Source organism: Phyllobates terribilis, unplaced genomic scaffold (assembly GCF_046119375.1).
Source record: "Phyllobates terribilis strain yellow unplaced genomic scaffold, ASM4611937v1 Scaffold_13__5_contigs__length_258822181, whole genome shotgun sequence".
NCBI lineage: Eukaryota > Metazoa > Chordata > Amphibia > Anura > Dendrobatidae > Phyllobates > Phyllobates terribilis.
This window is the reverse complement of record NW_027362773.1, coordinates 95,395,248-95,410,957: the sequence shown is the minus strand read 5'-3', so window position 1 is coordinate 95,410,957 and position 15,710 is coordinate 95,395,248. Positions and strand designations below refer to the sequence as shown.

The 15,710-nt window shown below is 49.4% G+C and overlaps 1 protein-coding gene across 2 annotated transcripts in view; it reads left to right on the top strand.

The window, feature by feature from the left end:
• NELL1 (neural EGFL like 1) overlaps positions 1 to 7,054 on the top strand; it is a 932,419-nt gene extending 925,365 nt beyond the window's left edge. For both annotated transcript variants that reach the window (XM_073658224.1, XM_073658225.1), the window contains one exon: positions 2,402 to 7,054. In XM_073658224.1, the coding sequence (XP_073514325.1) occupies positions 2,402 to 2,452 (51 nt within the window). In that variant the 3' untranslated portion in view covers positions 2,453 to 7,054. The remainder of the gene's footprint in view (positions 1 to 2,401) is intronic.
• The last annotated feature ends 8,656 nt before the right edge of the window (positions 7,055 to 15,710 follow it).

Genomic DNA, 15,710 nt, shown 5'->3' with positions numbered 1-15,710 from the left:
GAGGGTTGTAGCCGTGGCCTGGACCCGTTCCGTGCCCAGGGCCGTCACATTATAAAAATAGGATGTAATGGGCTATCAGGGTTGAGTGGCTGCTATCGACTATGCTACCTGTGATACCTGTTGAAGGCCACCAGCGCTGCAGCAGTCCTCTGAGGCGGGATGTTGTGGCAGCCAACATTGATACTACTCCCCACAGGCGGAGCAGGGCCTCAGGGCAGAGACCCGGATGATGGGAGTTGTAGTGGAGGAAGTCTGGTGTCGCGTGGTGCGGTGCAGAAATAAAGAGTACGGAGGCCATAGGGGTTGACTTCCAGGGTTTTTACTCACGGTAGAGCATGCAGCTGCAAGGCTTCTCCCTGCTCCTCACGGGGCTCTGCGTCCACCAGTACCGGGCGTCCGACAACCTCCGAGTAATTCAGGTGCTTTGGTCAGGACCCCGCACCAGAGTGTTCCTAGACTTCAAACTAAGTCCTCTCCTGTCCGTGTGTGTGTGTAGAAAGGCCGGGTCTTCCTCTGGACTATGCACAGAACAAGGGTACGGGTGGCAACTCCGCTCCGTCCGTTACCCGGTGGGATCCACTGAGCCTTCCGGGCTTCCCTGACTAGGACGTAGGGTAGCAAAGTCAGGTATCGGGGGCTGGTACCCTTCTTGCAGCCGGAATCCCTCTAACTGGGCCAGAATAGCGAGGACAGGTGGCGTATACCGCTCCGTCTGCTTCCCCCTGGGATCCTTTTGCGGTGGAGCTAGACTCCTAAGCTCCAGGCCTTCTTGGGTAGGGACTTTGACCGGGTAGAGACAGCCGTTAACTCTTGCCCGCTCTTCGCCTCAAGGCCAGAGCACGAGGACCGTGTCCCCATCAACTGCAGGTTCACACAGAAAGCCACGTTCAGTGATGAAGATCACAATCAAAAGACCATAAGCCCAAGATGGCTGTTTATTAAATATGAATTATTAAGTGTAACCTATATGTGCGTCCTCCACCCTCACCCACTACATGGTTCCCCCTATCTTTTGGTTCCCCAATCTCCACTTATCCTGGAAGGGGCAGCACTGTAGTGCCTATTAGCCCCCTCTGCAGGTGGGAGAAGTGTGGTGTTGGATGTAGAGGTGGGGTCCTGATGATTGCACCATTCTTACCTCGAAGGGGAGATGCCACACCCCATTAAAGAGGTGGAGCATCGCTGTGGCGGTCAAACCCCCAGGGGCACCACAAGAGCGAGGAGAGTGGAGTGCAAGGAGAGTGGAGCGCAAGGAGAGTGGAGCGCGAGGAGAGTGGAGCGCGAGGAGAGTGGAGCGCGAGGAGAGTGGAGTGCGAGGAGAGCGAATAGAGTCAGTAAAGAGGAGAGCGGAGAGCGAGGAGAGCGGATAGAGAGGAGAGCGGATAGAGAGGAGAGCGGATAGAGAGGAGAGCTAAGAGCGGGGAGAGCGGATAGAGAGGAGAGCAAAGAGCGAGGAGAGCGGAGAGAGAGGAGAGCAAAGAGCGAGGAGAGCGGAGAGAGAGGAGAGCAAAGAGCGAGGAGAGCGGAGAGAGAGGAGAGCGGATAGAGCCGAGAGCGAGGAGCCGAGAGCAAGGAGAGTGGAGAGCGGATAGAGAGGAGAGCAAAGAGCGAGGAGAGCGGAGAGAGAGGCTCGGGGATAGATTGAGAGCAAAGAGAGCCGAGAGCAAGGAGAGTCAGTAAAGACGAGAGCGGATAGAGACGAGAGCGGATAGAGACGAGAGCGGATAGAGGGGACAGCGGATAGAGGGGACAGCGGATAGAGGGGACAGCGGATAGAGACAAGAGCGAATAGAGGGGACAGCGGACAGAGAGGAGAGCCGACAGAGAGGAGAGCCGATAGCAAGGAGAGTGGAGAGCATAAAGAGAGGAGAGCAAAGAGCGAGGAGAGCGGATAGAGAGGAGAGCCAGTAAAGCCGATAGAGAGTAGAACGAGGAGAGCAGATAGGAGAGCGGATAGAGCAGAGAGCGGATAGAGCAGAGAGCGGATAGAGCGGATAGCGGAGAGCAAGGAGAGTGAGGAGAGCAGATAGAGAGAGGAGAACGGATAGAGAGGAGAGTGATATATTCGATTTGATTTCCATGGGGTTCGGGTTCAGGTTCAAGTTTGGCTACAGTTCTGGTACCCGAACCAAACTATGGACTAAAGTTCTGTCGGATACCAGAACTCGAACTTTCTTGGGTCCGCTCATGCCTAGTCTCAGCCTCTCCATACAGTTACTAAATATTGATTCCAAAAGTGGTTCCTGGACTAGAAGAATTTCATTAATTGGCCACTTTAGTGCCTCAAACATCTCAGGCTGTGATCCTTAAAATGACCACCAAAAATTGTAGAGAGTTGGTCTCAAAAAATATGGTCCCCCCCAGATTTTCCTAAACTATCTACTTTTCTCTTTCTCTATAGAATGGAAGTGTCTGCTGCTCTGTGGATCTAGAATGTCTTCACAATAACTAAATGTTCTAAACACGGGACTCTCGTGCGAGAGAAAGAAAAAATCAGAAACGACAGGATGCAGTTCCCATCAATACGATGACTCAATGTTTTATACAAAACAGACAATGTTTGGCAGTGGCTTGCAGACTTTTCCGTTCCGTTCATTCTTATCGCCCTCGCCCGGGGCGGCCCCAGGTTACTGTCGTCACAAGGATTCTCGCTCAAGAACTCCAGCAGTTAATGATCTCAATGTTGTGAGTCACAAGCTTTTTGGTTGTCCAATCAGAAAACACCTTTAAAAATTGGTCTCTTGTAAAATTTGGTGTCTTTTTCTTCTTCTTCCTCCATTACCATGAACGGTGGAAGATCTCACCTCCACGAACGTCAACTCATTGCTCCTGGATTTTGTTTGAGGTCCCTGCCTGGTTGTATTTATGGAAATCTGTATATATGTGCAGTCTAATGGCATAGCTTCTTTATTTAATAGCTTATTTCGTCACCCAGTGTCTCAAAAAATGTAAATAAAAGAACTCAAAAAAGCAAAAATAAAAACTTTACAAAATTCTTAGAGGATTAAGATCTGCTAACTGGACTTCTAGAAGATGTGAAGAAGATTGCCTTCCTTTGTTACCCTGGATGGAATATTACAATGACCCCCCAACTGTGTAAACAAGAGGCCATCTTGAAAAACGTAAAAAAAAAATAAAGATCATCTTTTCGAATTACGATTACTTTCATCGATTTCGAGGAGTACACCGAAGGTCAATGGATTGGTGACAGAAAGAAGGCTATGGAGATAAGTTGTGCGGCTTTGTTGGATGAGACAAAAAAAAGATACCGATATGTACAAAAATATTTTCACATAGCGATTATTTTCCGATTGACAAAATACTACAGATAATAAAATAAGAAAACATCTACGGAAAAATGGAGAAAAAAAAATCTTTAAATCAATATTGCAGCCTGGATATTACTATGGAATTTTTTTTTTTGTTACAGGATTGTTATGAACCTTTTTTTCACCATGCAATTTTTTTGGTAAAAACTGCAACAGGTAGCTTTAAGTTATTATTTCAAGTATTGATTGGGGGAAATAATTAGAAATTTTTTTTGCCTTTTTTTGTGTATTTTTTTTTCATTTTTAAACTCGTTTTTGTCCAGGCGGTAATGCTGTTTTTTAAAGAATTACATCATAACCGCTCTGAATTTATCTTGTATATGTAAGATATATTTTACATAAAAGTTTGCACTAACACGACACAGGAATTGAATAAAGAACGTAATAAATAAAAAATAATGTTTGTTTTTAAAAGAAGTTGGGTGGTTGAAGGGGGTCACATGGGGTGGGCTTATTTCCTACTGCTACTTTTTTGATTCTTCAATCACTTGACAAACAAGTGTTCGAAATTCAAGGAGCAAGTCAAGGAGATGGAAATAAGGTTTAGGATCGATTTCGGATAGTCGCTTATGGATATTAATGAAAAAATAAATGTTTTGTATTGCAACATGCCAAAAAAGTAAGCTGGTGTCAAATAGCCATGTTTTAAAAGTATGAGAACAACAAGACCTGGATCACTCATTGCGCTGCTGAACTGAACTTTTGTCACCAGGGTCCACTACAAAAATTATGTTTTATAATGATCTGCATTAGTTGCACTACTCTTCAGAAGAACAAAGGAATAAAGGGTCTTGCAGCCTTATGATGACAGTCTTTCCCTGCACATTTCGTGGCTCTTCTCTTTGCAGCTTCCCTTTTAGGGCAAACACAAAGAGTATTCATAGAAACCAAATCCCGATTCATCAATTTTTGAAAGTTTTCTGCCATAAAACTGCTTGAACTGAGCAAAATTGTTCCATCTTTTGGTGTTTTTACAACTTTTTGGAAAGTTTGAAGAGTTTAGCTGGGAAGGAGAGGAGTGCGAACAGCAAATTAATCATAGTTTACACTAATAAACTGGCATACATTTTAGACAGAAATGCACTGCAGTCCCTAACTGGAGTATATTTCTTGCGGTAGTGCACGGCAGAGGAAGTGAAAGCTGCACCAAGTTCATCCAGTCTTGTCCCAAGTTTTTTGTTTGCAAAGTCTTTGGAAGGAAAGGGACCACCCCTTAGAGCAGGCATGTCAAACTCAAACACACAGAGGGCCAAAATGAAAAAAACTTAAACAAAGTTGCGGGCTAACCAGTATACAATATAGTGGGCCCCACATAGTCCTCCATACAGAATAATGGGCCCCACATAGTCCTCCCATACAGAATAATTGCCCCACATAGTCCTCCATACAGTATAATGGGCCCACATAGTTCTCCATACAGAATAATGGGCCCCACATAGTCCTCCATAGAATATACTGTGCCCCACATAGGGCTCCATACAGTATAATGGGCCCCACATAGTCCTCCATACAGTATAATGGGCCCCACATAGGGTTCCATACAGTATAATGGGCCCCACATAGTCCTCCATACAGTATAATGGGCCCCACATAGTCCTCCATACAGTATAATGGGCCCCACATAGTCCTCCATACAGTATAATGGGCCCCACATAGTGCTCCATACCGAATAATGGGCCCCACATAGTCCTCCATACAGTATAATGGGCCCCACATAGTCCTCCATACAGTATAATGGGCCCCACATAGTCCTCCATACAGTATAATGGGCCCCACATAGTGCTCCATACCGAATAATGGGCCCCACATAGTCCTCCATACAGTATAATGGGCCCCACATAGTCCTCCATACAGTATAATGGGCCCCACATAGTTCTCCATACAGTATAATGGGCCCCACATAGCGCTCCATACAGAATAATGGGCCCCACATAGTCCTCCATACAGTATAATGGGCCCCACATAGGGCTCCATACAGTATTATAATGGGCCCCACATAGGGCTCCATACAGTATAATGGGCCCCACATAGTCCTCCGTACAGAATAATGGGCCCCACATAGTCCTCCATATAGTATAATGGGCCCCACATAGGGCTCCATACAGTATTATAATGGGCCCCACATAGGGCTCCATACAGTATAATGGGCCCCACATAGTCCTCCATACAGAATAATGGGCCCCACATAGTCCTCCGTACAGAATTATGGGCCCCACATAGTCCTCCGTACAGAATAATGGGCCCCACATAGGGCTCCAAACAGTATAATGGGCCCCACATAGGGCTCCATACAGTATAATGGGCCCCACATAGGGCTCCATACAGTATAATGGGCCCCACATAGGGCTCCATACAGTATAATGGGCTCCACATAGGGCTCCATACAGAATAATGTAAGAATAACCATTTGCTCTCATTCTAAGGCCAGGTTCACACAAGCGTATAAAAAATGATCAGAGTTTCATCCTGAAAATTTGGGACTATTTTTCACAATCTGTTTTTTTTAACGGAGCAGCTTTCATTAATGTGGAAGATCATTTTCAGTTTCCTGTTTTGAAGAATTGCAATATTTACGGAACAGATATTTTTTTACAAAAACCATAACAGCTCAGGGAGCATCCCACTTATACAGTGCAGCCCCCTGACCAGTCAGCCAGCCCCCTTTCAGCACAGATCTCTATTCAAGAGATATTCCCCATGGGCCATGACTGCTTTTGCAAAATCAGCCGTTTCCTGATCATCAAGGAGCCTGTAATTCTTTTTAGAAGCGTTGCCCGTGATCAGATAACATTTTCCCAATAAAGGGGTTATACAGCTCCTATAACGCCCGTGTGAAACTAAACAACAGAAATTGGAACCATAACTACCAAGAATAAACGACACGTTACAACTAGATATAGATAGTAAACATAACGACTTTATTAATTAAAATTAGTAAAAATAGAAGAAGGCAAAGGAATACTCAACAAAGGTAGGCAGTTGGGGTAGATGTGATTGTATTAAACTACAGGTAACAGTACCATAAAGTGATGTATAAGGATTAGTGATGAGCGAGCACTAAAATGCTCGGGTACTCGTTGCTCGGGTCGAGCAAATTGGAATACTCGGGTGCTCAACCCGAGCAACGAGCCCAATGTAAGTCTATGTGAAACTCGGGCATTTTTCAGGCGGCTCCCCCCGGCGGTCTGCAGAGGGCCTAAAAATTGCCCAAATCGATGGGAACACTGCTCAAATGACATGGGAATAGCATGGGGAAGACCCCTGGAAGCATTTCTGACTCCCAGGTCACTGCTGTCAACAACGTGGTCAGAGTATTACGTCACTTTTACGGACTCGCAATAAAACATACAAAAACAAAACCAAAATGGATTTTCCTGGGAAATATGTTAAGGAACATCATTTCCAGGGTAATGACTTGTATATGACCTGGGGCGGCACGGTGGCGCAGTGGTTAGCACTGCAGCCTTACAGCGCTGGGGTCCTGGGTTCAAATCCCACCAAGGACAACATCTGCAAGAAGTTTGTATGTTCTCCCCGTGTTTGCGTGGGTTTCCTCCGGGTTCTCCAGTTTCCTCCCACACTCCAAAGACATACTGGTAGGGAATCTAGATTGTGAGCCCCGATGGGGACAGCGACGATAATGTATGTAAAGTGCTGCAGAATATGTTAGCGCTATATAAAAATAAAGATTATTATTATTATAAGGCAAAATAAATAACCAAAAATACTCTTCCATTGCTTTCAACCAAGACAAATGCATTCACCAGGAAATGTAATTTTAACATTTTACAACCTTATCTGGCCATGTGGTGTGTGACACATCATCAGACACATGCATACAGTGCTGAAAAGACATGGGAACAGCATGGGGAAGACCTCTGGAAGCATCTCTGACTCCCAGGTCACTGCCTAAAAGTGTGCCCATCATAAGTGATCCTTGGCGCATGCGAACATGCCTCCCGCCATGCACCTGTCATTGCAGACTTGCAACAATCACCGTCCACGTCCTTGTCCCACTGCAGCGTTCAGTTGTCCCTACCCCATTCCTTGGAATGCAAGTGTGGCACCCCAGGGGTCTGGTTGCCACAGTAATAGAAATATTATGTCTGAGAGCAAGTGGGAGGTTTCTCTGGTCAGGAGCACTAAGCATGCAACAACGCCCGCCCAGACCTGGGAGGGGAGGAATCTGCTCTTATAAACTGGGTCTGGGGCGGGATTAAGTCAGTCAGAGCCTAGTGAGTGAAGTCCCAGACGCAGTCAGAGTCTGGGAGTCAGAGCTTGGAGAGGGAAAGATACAGCAGGAGCTCTGTAGGAGCAGGAGTGAGTGCCAGAGGCTGGAAGCTAGAAAGCTCGCCTTGGCTGAAGACACTAAACCCGGACACGGAGTCCGAGGCTGTGGGGACATCCAGGTCCAGCAGCAGAATCCAACCGGCAGGGGATTCCATGTCCTCTGGCCATAGAAGCCCGGAGGCACGGTCACAAGCAAGGGACCAGCACCGCCATCGTGAAGCGGAGGCTAACGGAAGGCCCCAAGTCACCGGCCATACGGGTGAGCACCACACGGTATACTCAGGGACGTGGGCTACTTCTACCCGCATAGAGCAAGGTAGCCAAGAAAGAGTGCAGATAGTCGGAGAGGCCTACAACTCCACCTGGCCAGGGGAGATCCTACTTGCTTACAGACTGACCAGGCCCCTACTGCTAACCAGTACTCCCGGGAGGGTCTGCGTTATTCCATCAGTAAAGACCCTGAACTGCACCACACGTCTCTGCGTTTCATCGCCGCACCAGCACCATCAGTACTGGGACGCTCACACCATCACTCCCATTATCCACACTAGCTGCCCTGAGGCAATACTTCTCCCGTGGGGAGTTATCCCATACTTGGCTGCGCATACAACATCAGCCTCAGCGGTCTGCAGCGCAGCGGCGGTCCCTACTGACCGCAATCCACGGGTGGCGTAGTCGGACATTTGTTATCACACTCAGACTGCCACTGGTTTGACCGCCCTGGGCACGGACCCGGTCACAGGTACGGAGGACTACAACCCCCAGCGATCCGGCTCCGGGTATCCCCTGCACAGCACAGGCCCAGGGGGCGCGTCAACTTTGGCGTAGTCGGCAGGATTTCATGCCCGCAACCACCAGGTACTGTGTGCCTGAAAAAAGACTTTTATACTTACCTGTGGCGAAGTTTCCCGCCGTCCTGAGTCGTTTCCCGCCATCGGACGCCATCTTGGGTCGTTTCCCGCCATCTTCTGCCGTCTTCCCGCCATCGGACGCCATCTTCGGGACGCCGCACGGGAAGAAGAGGGGCGTGGACGCCGAAAGCGCGCGAGATCCGAAGCTCCGCCCCACGCACTGACGCTGCGCAAGGTCCTGGAGGGGAGGAAGAGCGACGCTGACGTCATCGGAGCGCGACGCCAGGTCCTCTACCCCGACGATTGACTGCGGAGCCGCGGCCTAAGGAAGAAGAGCATCGCAAGGTAGGCCACGGTCCACTAGGGGGTTAGAAGGATGTCGGATACCGAGGGGAGCTCCACCGCCACACCGGCCGCCAGCGCAACCGCTGCTGCGGTCATGCCATTCACCATGCCCTATATCCCGGGCGCAACCTGGCTACCCCAGTACTCAGGGGAGTCACATACCCTAAGTGACTTTAGGGAAAAACTGGATAGCCTCTTCCAGGTATACCCCCTCACGGAAGAGCAAAAAGTAAGCATCCTGGTGGCCCAGTTAATCGGGGCAGCCCAAAGGGAGGTAAAGTCCTGGTCACCTGAGAAGAAGAGGACTGTCAGAGAAATACTAGCCCGGCTGAAGGACACATTTGACATCCGAACCTCAGCCGAGATAAAACTAAGATTTTACGGGTGCAAACAACGGGCACACGAAAGTATAAGAGACTATGCTCTAAGCCTACAAGAGGCCCTGAGAGCCATTAAGCAGGCAGACCCTGACAGCGTGGGAAATGAAGACAAGCTGTTGATCGAACAATTTATTGAGGGTCTACTGTGCAATGCCCACTGAACCCAGTTGCGAGCAATGGCCTTACAGGACCCTGACCTGGACTTTGCACAGTTCAAGGACAGAGCCATCCGGGTGCTCCGAGAACCGGCACCACGTGGCGCTGTGACCCACAGGCGCCCTGCTATCACTTATCACCAGGACGCGGCGCCCTTGTCTGCAGGGCCTGTGGGAGCTGATGCGCAGGCTTTGAACAATAACCCGGCTACAGACCTGCACCATCAGGTCCAAGAGCTGACTAAGAGCGCTGCCGCGCTAACCAGAACTGTGCAGTCTTTACAGGTCTCTTCGCCAGGAAAGATCCAGCTGGCATCCGGACCGGAGGACGTCCCGTGGCGCCGACAGAGGAGGACCCCACCGGCCAGAGGAAGACCCAGCGACAGATACAACGAGGATGGACAACCCATCTGCCGCCGCTGCAATCAACCCGGACATATGGCAAGGTACTGTCATTTAAACGGGCACAACCTGGGGTAGAGGGCCAACCCCCAGGCATAAGATCATGAGGCCCATCGAACTGGCGTGATAAATACGTAGGGGGACGTCCGGTCTTGCCTGTGGTACTGGATGGCATTCCTATGAGTGCCCTACTGGACACCGGGTCACAGGTCACCACCATCCCGTACGTGCTCTTCAAGCGGTACTGGAATGACTCGGACATAACCCGCTACCCAGATGACGACCTGAGAAGTGAGATGATGATTTGGTGCCGGGCAGCTATTGGTCTAAGAGGTAGAGACTACCAAGCAATGGTAGAACCCGTCTACTCAGACAGAAGGCCCACCATTTTGACAGCACGGGGGGTGGTCGATGTACGCCATGAGAGGGTGCCCGTCCGCATCATAAATATCGGGGAGAGAGAAGTATACCTGCCCCGGTATGCCACACTAGCCAAATTGTTCACCATCAACCAGAACTCTGTACAGGCCGTGGAACCCTTGCCTCCATCTCAACCAGAGGAAGGTAACGGCTCTAAGAAACCAATGGAGCACTGGGGTCAGCAACTGCATTTGGGTACTGACTCCACTCCCTCACACCAAAAACAGGGAGTCTACCGGGTGGTTCAGGAGTACGAGAGAGTGTTTAGTTAACACCCACTGGACTTCGGGCGAGTAAAGGGGGTAGAACATCACATCCCAACGGGAGACCATACTCCCATAAAGGAGAGATACCGACCCGTACCCCCTGCACACTATCAACACGCCAAGGGGATGCTAAAAGACATGAAGGAGGCTGGGGTAATTAGGGACAGCTGTAGCCCCTGGGCAGCTCCACTAGTCTTAGTGAAAAAGAAAGACAACACCATGAGAACGTGTGTAGACTACAGGAAGGTCAACCGTATCACACACAAAGATGCGTACCCGTTACCAAGGATAGAAGAGTCCTTAGCTGCATTAAAATCTGCTAACTTCTTCTCTACTTTGGATCTCACTAGCGGGTACTGGCAGGTTCCTGTAGCAGAGGCGGACCGGGAGAAGACCACATTCACCACCCCGATGGGACTCAGCGAATTTAACTGTATGCTGTTCGGGCTCTGCAACGCACCAGGAACCTTCCAACGGTTGATGGAATGCAGTCTGGGACACCGGAACTTCGAGACGGTCCTATTATACCTGGACGACGTCATCGTCTATTCCAAGACCTATGAGGACCATCTGGAACACCTGGCAGAAGTGTTTGAAGCCCTGGCAAACTATGGCCTAAAGGTAAAACCCTCAAAGTGTCATCTACTGAAGCCAAAGGTACAGTACCTGGGACACGTGGTGAGTGCTGACGAAGTAGCCCCCGACCCTGACAAGATCACCGTGATTAAGGACTGGCCAAGACCATCCAGCATAAAGGAAGTGCGGCAGTTCCTCGTGTTGGTAGGCTACTACCGAAGATTCATTCCCGGTTTTACCAAGAAGGCAGCTCCTATGCAGGACCTCCTGATAGGCCAGTCCAGGAAGGCCAAAAACCAGAAGCCACCCTTCAAATGGGAAAAGCTGGAAGAGGAGTCCTTCCGCCAGCTGAAGATGGCCCTCACGGGGGATGAAATCCTGGCGTACCCTGATTACAGCCAGCCCTTTATCCTCCACACGGACGCAAGCAACATCGGGCTAGGAGCCGTACTGTCCCAGATCCAGCAGGGGAGAGAACGGGTAATTGCTTACGCCAGCCGAAAACTGTGACCCACGGAAAGAAACCCTGAGAATTACAGCTCGTTCAAGCTAGAGTTCCTGGCAGTGGTGTGGGCAGTAACCGAACGTTTCAAGCATTACCTTGCCTCTTCCAGGTTCACCGTGTACACGGACAACAACCCGTTGACACACCTGGACACTGCAAGACTGGGTGCCCTGGAGCAGAGATGGATGGCCTGCCTGTCCAATTATGAGTTCACGATCAAATACCGGGCAGGACGCTCCAATACCAACGCAGACGCCCTGTCCAGGATGCCAAACCTACCGGACGAAGGGCAGGATCCAGAAGAATTGGAAGAGATCGAACTCCCTGCGTTTCACCGTCATGGGATTACCCAGTATTCCCACCGTGTGAGGGGCCAGCGATCCGCTACGTTCAACCCCTTACCCCACTACAACTGGGCGGAGACGCAAGACAGTGACCCCGCAGTCCGTCTGGTGAAGGAGATGCTGACCCAGGCTGACGCCCGCCTGGACCCAGACGCTCCGGAAGAGACCAAGCAACTGTGGATGGAAAAGAGCAGACTGTTTCTCTACAAGGAGAAGTTGTGCCACAGAATGGTCAATTCCCGGACACATGAGCTGATCTGGCAGGTTGTTGTACCGAGACGGGACGCAGCTATGGTGCTGGAGGCCTACCACAATGGGGCAGGGCACTTCGGATGGAAGAAGCTGGAGTTCCTGCTGCGTGAACGGTTTTACTGGATAGGCATGAGAGGAGCTATTGAGAGATGGTGTAGAGACTGTGGCCCGTGCAATCTAAGAAGAAGGGACCGTGCCAGCCAGAGGACTCCCCTGCAGCCCATCATCACCAGGCAGCCGCTGGAACTAGTCGCTCTGGACCATGTTAAACTGGCTCCAAGCAGAAGCGGGTATGTCTACGCCCTAACCATCGTGGATCACTACTCTCGGTTCCTGGTGGTGGTCCCTGTCAAAGACCTGACGGCTCAGACAGCAGCCAGAGCCTTCCAGCTGCACTTCTACCGCCCACACGGGTACCCGGACCAAGTGCTGACAGACCAAGGACCAGCCTTCGAAGCGGAGGTCTTCCAGGAGTTCTGCAACCTGTATGGCTGCAAGAAGATAAGAACAACGCCCTATCAACCGCAGACCAATGGACTCTGCGAGAAGATGAACCAGGTGGTGATAGATCTGCTGAAAACATTGCCCCTGGAAGAACGCAGTCTGTGGCCTGAGAAACTGCCCGATCTGGTGGACCTGTACAACCACATCCCGGTAGGTTCCACCAACTGTACCCCGGCTTACCTAATGCGAGCAAGACCTGGTAAGCTGCCTGTTGACCTGTATATGGGAGTCCTGATATCCGAGGACACCTCGCCAGAAACAGACTGGGATACAGAACGGCAGCAGCAGTACCGGAAAGTACAGGAGAGCGTCGAGCGAAGTCTCTGCCAATCAAGAGAAAGGCAGGAGAGGACTTATAACCAACATGCTCCCGCTGTTCCCCTGGTACCTGGAGAGCAGGTCTTGAAAAGAAAAAGGCAGCTCCATAAGTTGGACGACCAGTGGGAAAAGGACCCGTACACCGCACTGCCCTCAAGCCACAATAATCCAAAGGTGTACGTCATCAGCAAGGATGGAGGAGAGACCACAGCCACTGTCTCCAGAGACCACCTGAAAAAGTGCCCCGAGAAGTTGCAAAGCACGGATGAAGATCAGGAAGATCCTCAACCCGTAGAGGAAAAGGAGGAAATGATCAGCACCGTACTCGGAGACTTTCCCCGGTCCTGGACACAAGTAAACAACGCTATCGTGGTGCCCGTCCTCACCTTTCTCCAGCCAGCCCCTCAAGTGCCTACAGAAGACCAGGTAGAGCTGGAAGAGCAGCCGGCCCAGGAGGCAGAAGAGTCCACACTAGCAGCGCAGGAGGATCAACCCTCTGCTAGTAGTGAGCCTGCCATGCCCCTAGTGAGCCAAAGAGTGCGCAGACAGCTGCCCAGCTTATCCATAATACCTCCTACACCCTGTAGTGCAGGACCAGTTAGTGAGCTCCGTAGGTCCACTAGAGTCACTAGAGGTCAGATGCCCGCTCGCTGGAAAATATAAAGTAATGCACTGTAAATTTACCTGTTTCTTGAAAATGTTTATGGTTTTTGTTATTGCCTGTTATTAGTGTTGAGCGATACCTTCCGATATCAGGAAATATCGTATCGGATTGGATCGGACCGATACCCAAAAAGTATCGGATATCGCCGATTCCGATACCGGAAACCAATGCAAGTCAATGGGACACAAATATCGGAATGAAAATAAACCCTTTCTTTCCTTGTAGGTTAATTCTACATGAAGTAAAACAACTAAGAATAATGTAGAATGTATTACATGAAAAGCCGGCAATTCATCAGCGGCATACACCGGTACCCGACAATTTAGAACAGAAAGAATAGAGCTTCACACATAGATTAGATAGATAGAAACATGTCAGTCACATATATATGAAGTACAGTGACAGTGTTGCTTACTGTACTTGTCATTTAGTGTAAAGGATTTATTTAAAAAAATAATTGTGTTTTCATGCACCGTCTCTTTAAAAAAGCCGACCGGCAATTCAGCAGCGGTACCCGACAATTTATAACAGACAGAATAGAGCTTCACACATAGATTAGATAGATAGAAACATGTCAGTCATATATATATGAAGTACAGTGACAGTGTTGCTTACTGTACTTGTCATTTAGTGTTAAAATAAAGGATTTATTTTAAAAAAAATTGGCGTGGGGTTCCCCTTAATTTTAGTCTCTAGCGGAGGTTAAGCAGACGGCTGGGGCAGATGTTTGAAGCCTGGGAAGGGGGTAATACCCACAGAGCTTCCCAGGCTACTAATATCAGCCCCCAGCTGAATACCTAGCCTTTACTAGCTATTAAAATGGGGGACCCCCTCAAAAAAATGACGTGGGGTCCCCCCTAATTTAATAGCTAGCAAAGGCTAGGCAGACAGCTGGGGGCTGACATTAATAGCCCAGGAAGGGTGCCATGAATATTGGCCCCCTCCCAGGCTAGAAACACCAGCCGTCAGCCGCCCCAGAAATGGCGCATCCATAAGATGCACCAATTCTGGCACTTAGCCTCGCTCTTCCCACTGCCCTGTAGCGGTGGCAGTGGGGTAATAGGGCTGGGGTTGATGTCAGCTTATAATGCCAGCTGACATCAAGCCCAGGTTAGTAATGGAGAGGCGTCTATAAGACACCCCCATTACTAACCCCATAGTCAAAGTTAAAAAAAAAACACAACACCCAGAATAAAGTCCTTTAATTGAAATAAACACACAATTCTTTATTGTTCTAAATTAAACTCTACTTACCATCACGCCCATTCCAGCTGAAGCCAACGATCTCCTGCAATAAAAGAAAAATAATAAAGCAACCTCATCCTTATCTTTCCATGGTTCCCAGGACAGCTTCAGCTCTGCTACATTGAGATGACAGGCTGGACCGCAGCAGAACGCTGCCATCCAGCCTGTCATCCCGCAGACACGGAGAAGCGCAGGCATGCTTGCGCTCCTCAGTGTCTCTCTGTGACGGCATCCAGATGAGCCGAGTTCATGTCCAATGAACTCAGCTCACCTCATGCACGTCACTGACAGCGTGGGAGAATTCTCCTGCACTCAGCGCTTCAGCGTGAGAATTTTCCCACGCTGTCAGTGACGTGCATGAGGTGAGCTGAGTTCATTGGACATGACCTCGGCTCATCTTTATGCCGTCACAGAGAGACACTGAGGAGCGCAAGCATGCCTGCGCTTCTCAGTGTCTGCGGGATGACAGGCTGGATGGCAGCGTTCTGCTGCGGTCCAGCCTGTCATCTCGATGTAGCAGAGCTGAAGCTGTCGTGGGAACCATGGAAAGGTAAGGATGATGTTGGTTTATTATTTTACTTTTATTGCAGGAGATCGTTGGCTTCAGCTGGAATGGGCGTGATGGTAAGTAGAGTTTAATTTAGAATAAAGAATTGTGTGTTTATTTCAATTAAAGGACTTTATTCTGGGTGTTGTGTTTTTTTTAAATACTTTACTAGAAATTCATGGTGGTCATGTCTAATATTGGCGTGACCCCATGAATTTCGGGCTTAGGGCCAGCTGATAATACCAAGCTGGCCTTAACCCCTTTATTACCCAGTGAGCCACCGCACCAGGGCCCTGGATGAGTTGGGTACAGCGCCA